At 34.3% G+C, this 12,805-nt stretch overlaps 1 protein-coding gene across 1 annotated transcript in view; it reads right to left on the bottom strand.

The window, feature by feature from the left end:
* LOC145319595 (uncharacterized) overlaps nt 1–12,805 on the bottom strand; it is a 120,416-nt gene that overhangs the window by 35,098 nt on the left and 72,513 nt on the right. The window contains exons 5-6 of the mRNA XM_080161812.1: nt 11,364–11,417; nt 7,981–8,064 (exon numbers count right to left, since the gene is read on the bottom strand). Of these exons, the coding sequence (XP_080017938.1) occupies nt 7,981–8,064; nt 11,364–11,417 (138 nt within the window). The remainder of the gene's footprint in view (nt 1–7,980; nt 8,065–11,363; nt 11,418–12,805) is intronic.

Genomic DNA, 12,805 nt, shown 5'->3' with positions numbered 1-12,805 from the left:
AAACCGTGCGTCCATCTGAAGAAATCTAGTAAGCGTAGCAACTCTATACCAGAATATACGTATGCCCATCTCAAACATACCGATTTTTAAGTCTTTCTAACAAAAATTCCATTCATGAGAAAAAATTGGATCATTCTGAATTTTTAAAAAAAAAATATTGATCCCCAGAACAACAGCGCATAACGCTATAAGCAAAGCATTTATATAATCGAACTCAAAAAATGTAAGTAGGTCCTTAAATATTATATTGTAAATAAGCGATTTTACCAAAAATAACAATTTCCATGACGTCACGCAAAAGTCGATACCCATATTTTTCAATCATATCTTTCTAAAGCTTCGCTTTATGGATTTTGTCACTCTTGATCAAACCTAAAACCAAATTTATTAATTTTTAAAATCATAAAACAAATAGACTCATTGATGCTCATTAAAAACTTTGCTTTAAAACATAGCTAGTTTTGCAAATAAATCAAGATATCACTCTCGCTAAGGGCGAAGCATCAAATATGTCGTAAAATGAACCCAAATTCCAAGGATACACCTATATAAAACTTTACAACATTATATTGTTTTAAAAATATCCCTACAACAATTTTACAATAAGCGAATCTTTCATATGCTTAAGGTTAGCCTGTCCTTACGTCCATTTAATGTATATTGGTTTTTCGATTCCAACTAAACATTTTTTATCATGATAAATAGTCAATTCATATGTTTTTATTTTAATGATGTTTGAGACAAATAAATAAAATATTCTAATGGAAATAAATTCGTAATTAAACATTTAAATCAAAGTAAATTTTTCTGATTGCAAATATGCATAAAAAAAGAATATGTAAAGCAATTGTACGTACGATTTTGTTTAACCTAGTAAATAAATAAAAAAAAAACTTTAGTTTTAATCTATTGCGCAATACAAAAAATTATTGATGTCCTATTATCTTTTTCAAAACAATCTTTAAGCTATAATTTCCTTTCAATGGATATTAACAATATTCGGTTTTTCCAAATATTCCTACACTTTTGGAAGCATACTTTTAATAATAAATGCAAAATTGAATGACAACATACAAATTTACATAGTTAACGAACCACTTTTCCCTTTTTACTCCATTAAACGTGAAAAATGCTTAGCATACTAGAAAAATTTTCCTTTTTTTTTAACAACAGGTTATACCCAAGCCCCAAAACGAATTTATTTTTAGAATATCTATCCCTAATATTACAACAACCCCAACCCCCTATTCTTGTAATATATTTTAATAAAACATTTGACATGTCTAGGGGTAGGTTTTTATGGGTGCTGAGCTCAAAAATGCTATCAAAAATAGTGGCAGCTCATCCATATGGCAGCTGGGTAACGGCCGCTGCTCAGCTGGGAGCAGCCAAGAGTAGAATGAGTAGATAGAGCTTTTGACGTGTCTAGGGGTAGGTTTTTAGGGGTGCTGAGCTCATAAATACTATTAAAAATAGTGGCGGCCCATCCACATGGCAGCTGGGTAAAAGCTACAGCTCAGCTGGAAGCGGCCAAGAGTAGAATGAGTACATAACGCCTGTGAGGTGTCTAGGGATAGGTTTTATTGGGTGCTGAGCTCAAAAATACTACCAAAAATAGTGGCGGCCCATCCACATGGCAGCTGGGTAACAGCTACAGCTCAGCTAGGAGGGGCCAAGAGTAGAATGGGTAGATAAGGTTTGTGACATGTCTAGGGGAAGGTTTTTATGGGTGCTGAGCTCAAAAATGCTACCAAAAATAGTGGCAGCCCATCAATATGGCAGCTGGGTTATCCTTCATTAGTCCCAAAAAGTGCTTACAGCTGAGTCTTAAACAACGGATTACTGCACAGCTGCAGCTGTTACCCAGCAACCATATGGATGGGCCACCACTATTTTTGGTAGTTTTTTTGAGCTTAGCACCCATTAAAACCTACCCCTTGACACGTCACAAGCCCTATGTACTCATTTTACTCTTGGCTGCTCCCAGCTGAGCTGCAGCTGTTACCAAGCTGCAATATGGATGGGCTGCCACTATTTTTGGTAGCATTTTTAAGCTCAGACCTACCCCTGTTACCCAGCAACCATATGGATGGACCATCACTCTTTTTGGTAGTAATTTTGAGCTCAGCATTAATAAAATCTACCCCTAGACACATCAGAAGCTCTATCTTCTCATTCTACCCTTGGCCACAACCAGCTGAGCTGCAGCTGTTACCCGGCTGCCATATGGATGGGCTGCCACTATTTTTGGTATTTTTTTTGAGCTTAGCCCCCATAAAAACCTACCCCTAGACACGTCACAATCCCTATCTACTTATTCTACTCTTGGCTGCCCCCAGTTGAGCTGCAGCTGTTACCCAGCTGCCATATGAATGGGCTGCCACTATTTTTGGTAGCATTTTTAAGCTCAGACCTACCCCTGTTACCCAGCTGCCATATGAATGGGCCGCCACTATTTTTGGTAGCATTTTTGAGCTCAGCACCCATGAAAACCTACCCCTAAACACGTCACAAGCCCTATGAACTCATTCTACTCTTGGCCGCTCCCAGCTGAGCTGTAGCTTTTACCCAGCTGCCATGTGAATGGGCTGCCACTATTTTTGATTGCATTTTTGAGCTCAGCACCCATAAAAACCTACCCCTAGACATGTCACAAGCCCTATCTACCCATTCTACTCTTGGCCGCTACCAGCTGAGCTGCAGCTGTTACCCAGCTGCCATATTGATAGGCGGCCACTATTTTTGGTAGTATTTTTGAGCTCAGCACCCAATAAAACCTATCCCTAGACACCTCACAGGCGTTATGTACTCATTCTACTCTTGGCCGCTTCCAGCTGAGCTGTAGCTTTTACCCAGCTGCCATGTGGATGGGCCGCCACTATTTTTAATAGTATTTATGAGCTCAGCACCCCTAAAAACCTACCCCTAGACACGTCAAAAGCTCTATCTACTCATTCTACTCTTGGCTGCTCCCAGCTGAGCAGCGGCCGTTACCCAGCTGCCATATGGATGAGCTGCCACTATTTTTGATAGCATTTTTGAGCTCAGCACCCATAAAAACCTACCCCTAGACATGTCAAAAGCCCTATCTACCCATTCTACTCTTGGCCGCTACCAGCTGAGCTGCAGCTGTTACCCAGCTGCCATATTGATGGGCTGCCACTATTTTTGGTAGCATTTTTAAGCTCAGCAACCATAAAAACCTACCCCTAGACATATCACAAGCCCTATCTACACATTCAACTCTTGGCAGCTCCCAGCTCAGCAGCGGCCGTTACCCAGCTGCCATATGATTGAGCTTCCACTATTTTTGGTAGTATTTTTGAGCTCAGCAACCATAAAAACCTACCCCTAGACATGTCACATGCCCTATCAACTATTCATACTCTTGGCAGCTCCCAGCCGTTTTCAGCCGGTTCTAGCCGTTTAGCAGATGGTACAAGAAATTTTAAAAATGGTTATTGCTATCATTTAACATGAATTAAACCAAAAATATGTTTTAAAAAGTTGATTCCTACGTAATTAATGATGAATTTGCCCTGAAAATAGGCAAAAAACGGCTAAACGGCTGAGCCGCCAGCTGCCAGCCGTTACTTTTCCAACTTTTTGTTCGATTTAGGGAAAATAGACCTACCAAGGATTACTCATGCAAAATTTGAGGTCAAAATTCGAATTCTAAGTGCCATTTATACATTGATTACGAGATGGTTGCATTAAAAAACCCCCCCTTATTGCATATTAAACAAGGATGACAACATCCATAAAAGCGAAGCACTGAAACGGTAGGACAAACGGACACTAACACTTGTATAGTGTCAGAACTGAATAATCAGAATATAAATATATAAATGTCGAAGCAAAATTGTAAGTAAAATTGTTGAAAAACTGCTTGATACAGAATAATGTTTATGGACATACTTATATTTTTAGGACTTCATTATAGAGTTGCTTCGCTTATAATATTGTACTTTGTTGTCCCAGAAATCAGTATACCAAAAATCAGATTAATCGGATTATTAGATCACATAAAAATTTGTTGTTAAAAAAGTAAAAAAATCAACATGTTTAAAATGGACGTACGGACATTATGGTAATGATTATAGAGTTGCTACGCTTTCTAAATCGTACCTAACTACTACAGGAATCACCATGCAAAGTTTGAAATCAATAGGACAATTCTAACATGCCTAAATTGGCGAAAAAAACAATCCGTTACGGACGGACGTACGGACGGACGGACCGAATTATAGAAAAGGTGCGCTTTTAAAAAATGTTTTAAGGTCGTAAAGAATAGTTTTAAGAAAAGGGAAAGTTAGTCTCAACAAGGATGACTAAGCCAATAAAAGCACAAGTATATTACATGCTAATTGGTTTGTTGGTCTTTGTTAAGATGACTATAACTCATAGAGAAGCTTGATTCTGCACTTTAAAGCGAATAAATCCCTCAAATTTTTAATTCAATATTAAGAGCAGTTGAAAGAGGGGGGAGGGGGGGTTACTACAGGGTAAAAGCTTCTATTTTCTAGAGAAATGGGGGATTTTTAGCTTTTTTTTTTTTAACTACGTGAAATTATTTTGAATTGGACGATAAAGCTTATTCTAAATGTTGTATTTTGACTTCTAAACGGCTTATTTTATTTTGTTTTGAACAGCACAAAATGATTATCACATAAAGTCTCCTTGAAACAAAATTAAAATCAATTTTAAATTAAAAATTCAATGAATCTTAAGTGTGTAAATATTACAGCTAAAACGGAGATATTCATAAAAGATCCAATGGATGTTTGCCTGTCTGTTTGTCAACTAATTTGTCCAGGACCAATTGAATTTTGAAGGAAATCTTCATATAGGTTCTGGTTTTATCTCTTTTATGGTATGGTAGATTAACCCTTCATGCCCCCCCCCCCCAAAAAAAAAAAAAATATACTTTAATTGGTAGTGTTGACATGGCTCTTTCCCAATCTTGATTAGATTACTCTAGAAAAGTAGCCGGTAAAATGTAAATAATAATAGCAATTACAAATGGTTATAATGTATGCACACCAAATTAAGAGCAGAACAAGTTTCCTAACCTAATTGCACTATTCTATATCTATATAAATATCTATATATTCTGTATAGAAAGATGCATGCATCAATATTGATTGATTAAAAATGAGTGAGGATAGAGTAAGGTAGGGGAGGGGGGAAGTTTATCCATATTTTTTCTTTAAATATGTGAATAAACATTTAAAAAGATGCATATTTTGTTTCAAATGTGTCAAAACTCCCCCCCCCCCCCTTAGTTATCATTTTTTTCTTTTTGTCAAAATAAAGTTTAAATTTTTTTCCATTTTTAGGTATATCTAAGAGCAATAAGTACATTGGAATAATATCTTTATAATACAAAAATATAAGTTATCTATTTTAAAAATCTATTCTCTTGTTTAAGTGTGACAATTTAAGTTATCCGAATAAAAGTTTCAAGGCGAACATTCCTCTAAAAGTAAGTGTTAGAGCGTGGAAATATTTTTATGGCAAAATTGCTTCTTATTTGACAAGAGTGCTTTGCCTCTAGCCTCTAGTAAAGAAGCCTATGGCTTAATATGTTTATAAGACTAATCTAAAGCTGTTCTAAAAAGCAAACATAAAAATTAAGAGTCTTTTAAATAAAAGTAAAAAATGTGCTTGACCACTTATCATTGGTAAAGGATAATAGTTATTCAGTGCTTCGTATTCGCTTTTCCGCGGATAAAAAAATTAAAATTATATTATTTCCAGTTTAGCTTTGTTTAGCTTTGTTTCAGTATGGCTCAGAATCAGGCTAATCAAGCAGATATTAATCGGTTTCGATGTCATTCTAGAAATGTCTTTATCGGATAAGAATCCCCCCCCACCCCTTCCTCCTCACCAACACAATTTTCAGGATTAATATAAAACTTCCCAGGGAATGGTAGACCTAACGGTCAAGCAGCTCAGGTTGAGATATTTTAATAAACACGCAACCTTCTACAATTTTTGTCAAAACTTTGAAACTAACTGAAAATTATAGGCAACAATAGATTAGCTGTTTGAGAGATCTTATGCAAGAGTATTAAACGGCAGGAATAAGGAATAACCAACACGCGAAATAAGCGAAATAAAACTAAAGTAATATTTGGGGGGTAGATGTAAAGGTCGTCAATTCTACTGTGTGTGTTGACCCTCAACAACAGCTGAAAAACACGTAAAGGTTTCGTGATTTTTTTCCAAATTAATTTCGTTGCTGTTATAAGCTGATCCAATTTGATTGTAAATTTCCCTTTCTAAATATTTTGTTATAAACAATTGGGCAGTGAATAAGTCTTTGTCTTCAACTAGGGTTCCTGTAAACTATAAGTAATATAAATAACAGTCTAGATAAGGCTTCAAATCTTATGTGTTAGTATTCTTTAAAATGTATTTAAAATATAAGGATAATTCCATTGAAAATTTTATTCTATTTGGGAAAAGTCCCTTTAGTGGCAACGCACCTTATGGGCGATTCGTCGTATTTTTCAAATGGCTTTTTATAAGTTATTTTAGGTTATGTTAGGTTATATTGGGTTAGGTGATTGACCCACAGAGTTAGGCAATTGGCTCCGCAGGGAAAAGCTACTGTGAAAAATACGATGAATCGCCCATTAAAGTGCGTTGCCACTAAAGGGACTATACCCTTCTTTTAAACATAGTAATGTGTTCAGCTCTCCAATAAAAAGTCGCTTCCAACATTTCTTAGGTTAGGTACAAACCGGTTTTATCCTAATTTCTACTTAATTTAAATTCTTACCAAAATTCCTTTTATGGAAAGATCCCTTTGCTAATTATAGTATAGGACTCATTTATCTAAATAAAGATATTGATTACCAATGACTATGACTAACTAAGACTAAGAGAGAAAGAGGTGGGGAGATAAATAGATAATATTAAGGAATTAACAAAGGGGAAAAATAATATTTATTTATGTTTATTTTATCTATTAATATATCAATATACTAGCGGTTTCGCCCCTAGCCTCTAGGAGCTTTGCCCCAAGAGGATCAAACTAATTTTTCGTGTTTTAAAAAAAAATTCTTTTTAAAGGAGGGGTATTTTTCATTTTTTTTGGGGGGGGGTTAGGGGTGTCCCACCCCCCAAGAAAATAGTTATAACCTTCCCGGGACCTATGAGAAGCTACCCTGTAAAGGAGAACCCGATCAGTTCAGCGGTTAGCGAGATCCTTCGCTACAAACGAACAGACAGTCAGACAGACTTCTACTTTGTATTATAGATATGTATACCAAGATAATTACATTTCCTAAAGTAGTACGTTGACTGTCATTGTTCGTGCTTGGCTGGTTTAAGGCTATTTATGTTAGGGGAATAGGGATATGTTATATAAAAAAAAATAACCTAACCCCTTAGAAAAAAAATAAATGAATTGTAGGTATTAGGATAAACCTGGAAAAATAAAAACATTACCTACTCAAATCGATTTCTATTTCGTTGAACTTTTTAAAAAGTAGAAAAAAGTTTAATATTTTACTCAAAGCTTTGAAAATACTTTTCATGGCATATAAAAGTAAGTTTTACAGACATAAAGCACTTATTTTTATTCTTCATAATTTAGATAAGTTTGACATAATAACGGGAATTTTACTCCCTGTTTCTAACTGTAAAATACCCAATGTTTATAAATAGGATTTAAACTATCAAAACTTTATCAAAATATTGAAATTATTTGATTTTAAGAAACATTTTCAAACACCTAGATGTGAACTCAAATAAAAATAAAAATGTATTAGGAAAGGGGTAATACTGGTAACCTATTGGGTCATAATACGGCTAATATACAATCTACTGACGAAAAATTTAACTTAATTGTGCTCACTTTTTATAGTTACTAACAACACCTTATGACGTATTTATCTGAATTATTTTAAAGTTACACAAGTGCCACCTAGTGAAAAATAAGTGAACTAAATTGTGTTGACGTATTTCCTGTTGTTGGAAGACTACAGACTGAACACTTGATATGTTGAGAAGAGTGAGGCGAGACACAGACAAACTTTCCGTCTTAAACTCAACCTGAAAACAAAAATAGATCAGAAATAATGAATTATTTTTGTAAGAGAAAAAAGTTGAGAAAAGGATTCTTTATCTGTCATGGTCCTTTCTCTCTCTTTTCTTTTAATTTTACAAATTTATCATAGATAAATGAAGATTACTATAGGCAACCCTCCCCCCACCACTTCCCATTAATCCTGCTTAAGGACAAGAAAAATGATTCAAAGGGGGGGGGGGGGGGAGCGGTTGTGACACTTTTTGAAACCAAAATTAAAAGTCAAAGGAACTCAACTAAAAAAAGAGTTACAGCACTGAAATTTGGTGTGGCAGTTGCTTTAAAGAGGTACAATGTGGAACTGTGAAGAAACGGAGGCGAAAACGTCGCTATCGCCGAATTGTTTTTTGGCGGAAAACGGCGGTAGCGGCTGTTTCATTAATTTTTCTTCATAGTTCCAAATTGTACCTCTTTAAAGCGACTGTCATTCCAAATTTCAGTGCTGTAACTCTTTTTTTAGTTAAATTCCTATAGTTTTGGTTTCAAAAAGTGTCACAACCGCCCCCTCCCTTTTGAATAGTTATCCCTTTTCAAAGATTTCTAAAAATCAAAATTTTAACTAAATTCAAGATCACCTACTCAAAAATTATTATGCCAAAAACCAATTTCACAAAATCACCATTTATGTGTTTATCTTATGAAAAATCATGACCCAATTTCTGAAACACCATAAAATTAAAATCAAAGTGTTAAATGAGGGCTAAGATCAAAAATATTTCAAAAATTTCCTAGTTTATCTCAAGAAATAATTTAAGTTGAAAATGTCTCAATAAATGATTTTGCTTAGCATTTGAATATTTAAGAAATTATTCATGTCTTTGGATTACTAATGAACTATCAATCCTAAGGGATAAGACAATGAACGATAAATTAATTAACACCTCAAATTATAATAAACAGAAATACCTCTTCTATATATACAAATTACAAACGTATTTCATAAACTTTGGTTGCTAGTATAATTTTCAGTCCAATGTGTACTCCCTCCCTGACAAACTACGGAATATTTTAAAAATTGATAAAAATTCTGAATTATCCAGTTGTAAGATTACATAAAATTTATGGGAAGCATTCTTGTTTTTATGTAATTATAGAGAAGATTTACCTAAACATCTTAATTAATCGTTTTAGGAATCAGTATTTCAAAGTTAAACTGATTTTCCTTATACTAAAGTAATAGGATGTTTATCTGTGTGTCTGTGTATCTGTGTGTCTGCGTGTCTGTGTGTCTGTACCGAAGGATCTCGCTAACCGCTGAACCGATTTGGTTCTCCTTAACAGGGTAGATTTTTAACTATTTTGGGGGAGGGTACCACCACCCTCCCAAGAGAAATCACAATAAAATCGAAAAAAATTTAAATATTTCCGCCGCATAGTGTCGCTAGCGTAGTCACGCTGCGTAGAAGCGTGAATTTAACAGCTCATAACATAGACAAATTATTTCTCAAATTAGGTATTTAAAATATAAAAAAAATATTTAAATGCCACTAGAGGCCTCTAGGGGCGTAGCTGCTAGAGTAATTTATAAAAAGCTAAACTAGTTTAAAGAGTGTAAAATTAAAATTAAAAAAAACCTGACAAACCACATCCATTTGTAAAAACTGAAGATAAATAAAGACAAGATTCGCTTTGAAAAAATGCAAATAATTTTTGAAAATCAGATGTTTTAAAAATGTGAATTGAAATACTAGACTGGCATAGAGGGCAGACAAGTCTGGGATTTCAAGGATATGCAGAAAGAAAATAAAGTATTAGATTTACTGGCAATGTCTTGTTCCTCAATTCAAATAAATGTGCTCATAATATCATAAAAGGAAATACCTAGTTGATATCTTAAATGGTAAAGTGAAAGGGGAAAATTGTCTTAAGATGCACTATCCCTGATAACCCCGTAGAAAGTGCCATGCCCAGATTTTAGCATTGAAAATACAATAGAGTTAAAAATATAAAGATTAGAAGTCTATCAATAAATAAAACAGGAATAGGACAATTTTTACATCTTTTTCTGTCTCTTGCAGGTTATACATATTTTTTTATTATCTGCGGATTAATTTACAATGATTTTCAAGCCAAAATGTAAAAACATTATTGAAATATAAAGCAGAATAGGATTAATAAATTTTCTCGTATTCATTCGAATCCGGCGGATAGGAACCGGTTCTCATCCATACGAAAAAACTATGTCTAGCATCGTATTATATCCAGCTTTCTACGAATATAGAAATGTACTATTAAAAGATTAAAACTAGTTTTTTTAGCCCCGAGTTTTAATCTTATAATTGTACATTCTATATCCGCGGAAAGCCGTTTATAATACGATGCGAGAAATAACTATTCCAACACGGATCCAATCCGATTCAATTCGCTAGATTTTGAACTTTGATGGCAAAACATGTATATTATGTTTCTAACAAATAATAACAAGGATGACAACATCCATAAGTAGCAAAGCACAAAAAAACGTGGATGGTAATGTGTACAAGTAGATTTAAAGTGAATTAAAAAAAATCAAGAATAGATTTATTGGAAAGCACAAAAAAATAGGTCAAAGTAAATATTGAAAAAAAACAATGACTATTATTTCAATAAGAAGTGCAGCAATAACAAGCTGCCAAAATAGCAGCAGGGAAAATAAAATGGTGTTAAGCCGTCCTAACTATCACTATCGTCTCTAATAAGATATATATAAACTAGCGGCTTCGCCCCTAGCCTCTAGGGGCTTTGCCCCAAGAGGTGATACAAAAAATTATGGCGAAAATCGTAAAGGACCATGGAAATCTTCTTCAAAAAAAAAAAAAAAAAAAAAAAAAATGGGGGGGGGATTTTTTTGTTTTTTGGGGGGTTGGGGGTGTCCCACCCCCCAAGAAAATAGCTTAAAACCACCACAGGACCAATAGGTAGATACCCTGAAGAGTAGAATCCGATCGGTTCAGTGATTACCGAGATCTTAAGGGACAGACAGACAGACGGACAGACAGACAGACGGACAGACAGACATCGTTCTACTTTGTATTATAGATAGCATCTACGCCCCTGGACACCTCTAGGAGCAATTATGGGGGGGGGGGCGCTTATTTTCAAGAGGATATTCCTCTTGAGAGGTTGGTGGTACCCTCCCCTTAAATTGTTACAAACCTTACCTTACCTTATGAAAAGATTTATTGTAAAGGAGGTCCATAGCGGATAAACTAAAAGACATGCACATAGACATCTTGTTACTTTTATGTAAGGATTGTGTACTAAAAAGAATTTTAATGTTGTTTACCTGTTTAGAATTGACTATGTTGATACTCTTCAGATTTGTACCCGCGGATATGCTCTGAAATATAAAATAAAAGTTGATAGGTACCTAGTATAACAAGAACAATAAGATAGAGAGAGAGAGAGAGAGAATGGACAATGGGCTTTTTATTACACTAGTCCTTAGTTGGCTTAACAATTTTGATTTTGGTTGGTTGGTATTATCAGTTAGGTGTCAAAACGTTTCAACCACTAATTGTAATCTACAGAAGGGGTAATTTAGTGTATTAACGTTGGGGATGTACATCAATTTATCATCCATTGTCTTATCCCTTTAGATCCCTGAGAACTATAAATTCAGTGCATTGTGATAAATTTAGGATAAAAACATATTTAAATTTTCAAGCAAAATAAGTTTAAGATCCTCCAATAAAATCATACTTTTTCAACCTAGAGGCTAGAGGGAGCAGCCACTAAGTAGTGAATTTCATTAAAATTTCTGTGTTTTATGTAGTATAAATAAATTAAAAACTCTGTTGCGTCCGTTTTATGTTTAATTAATTCTTGATTAAAATCTACATAAGAAAGTCAGAGTTAAGCAACACATCAACGTCAAGATTACAATATTTTTAGATGAAAAAGAACAATAAACTGTAACACAACAATAATATAAAATCATGTGCAAAGGGTCGGTGGGTGAGTGAGTATTTAAAATGGATTTGTTATTTCTTAGATCTTACACTAGATTATCTTGTACTCTAACAAAGTGAAACTTATAACTGGCTAAAATAACGATCCCACTCATCAACCCCATCCCCTTCCCTCCTACTAAATTAACGCACTAGTAAATAAATGATGTCCATGTTAGCAACCTAAATTGACGAAATTTTATCCACTGTAATAAAACCCCCGTATATCATAAATCAATTGTGTGTAGACAGATAATCTGCGTAGAGGGAAGCTATTTAGATACAGTATACTACATAGAAACTGTATTCTTAACATTCATTGAATGACTAACATTTTCAAGTAAATCAGTTATAATAAGCTACGTATAATATGGTAAGCGTCAAGGACGTCCAAGCTTTTTTTTATTAGGGGGGATCAAAAATAAAAAAAATCACTTGGACGTCCCTGGTAAGCGTAGCTACTCTTTAAGAATTATCCTGAATTCCTTTTAATATGTTAAACAATTTTAAACAATGATTTCATCATATAACCAATTTTTTAGCCTTCTCTATATCGCCTTGGTTGTTTAAAGTTCACAGAAATTTCATTTTAAAATTGTTTATGTTCGTTGGTTTGATTTGTTTTGATTTTTTCTTCTAGAAGTTATCATCCTTGTTAATCTAAAGATTATGTAAAATCTTTGTTTTTGCAAGAAAAAGTGTGAGTCTCATGCTAATTTATAAATTCATTGCATGAGGCCCTAAGCACATATCTAATAGAGTTAATATTATATTAGAC

The sequence above is a fragment of the Acartia tonsa genome, chromosome 5, assembly GCF_053477335.1.
Source record: "Acartia tonsa isolate MP-2025a chromosome 5, ASM5347733v1, whole genome shotgun sequence".
In the NCBI taxonomy this organism is placed as follows: Eukaryota; Metazoa; Arthropoda; class Copepoda; order Calanoida; family Acartiidae; genus Acartia; species Acartia tonsa.
The sequence above is the reverse complement of the archived record's forward strand: the minus strand, read 5'-3'. Positions and strand labels throughout refer to the sequence as shown.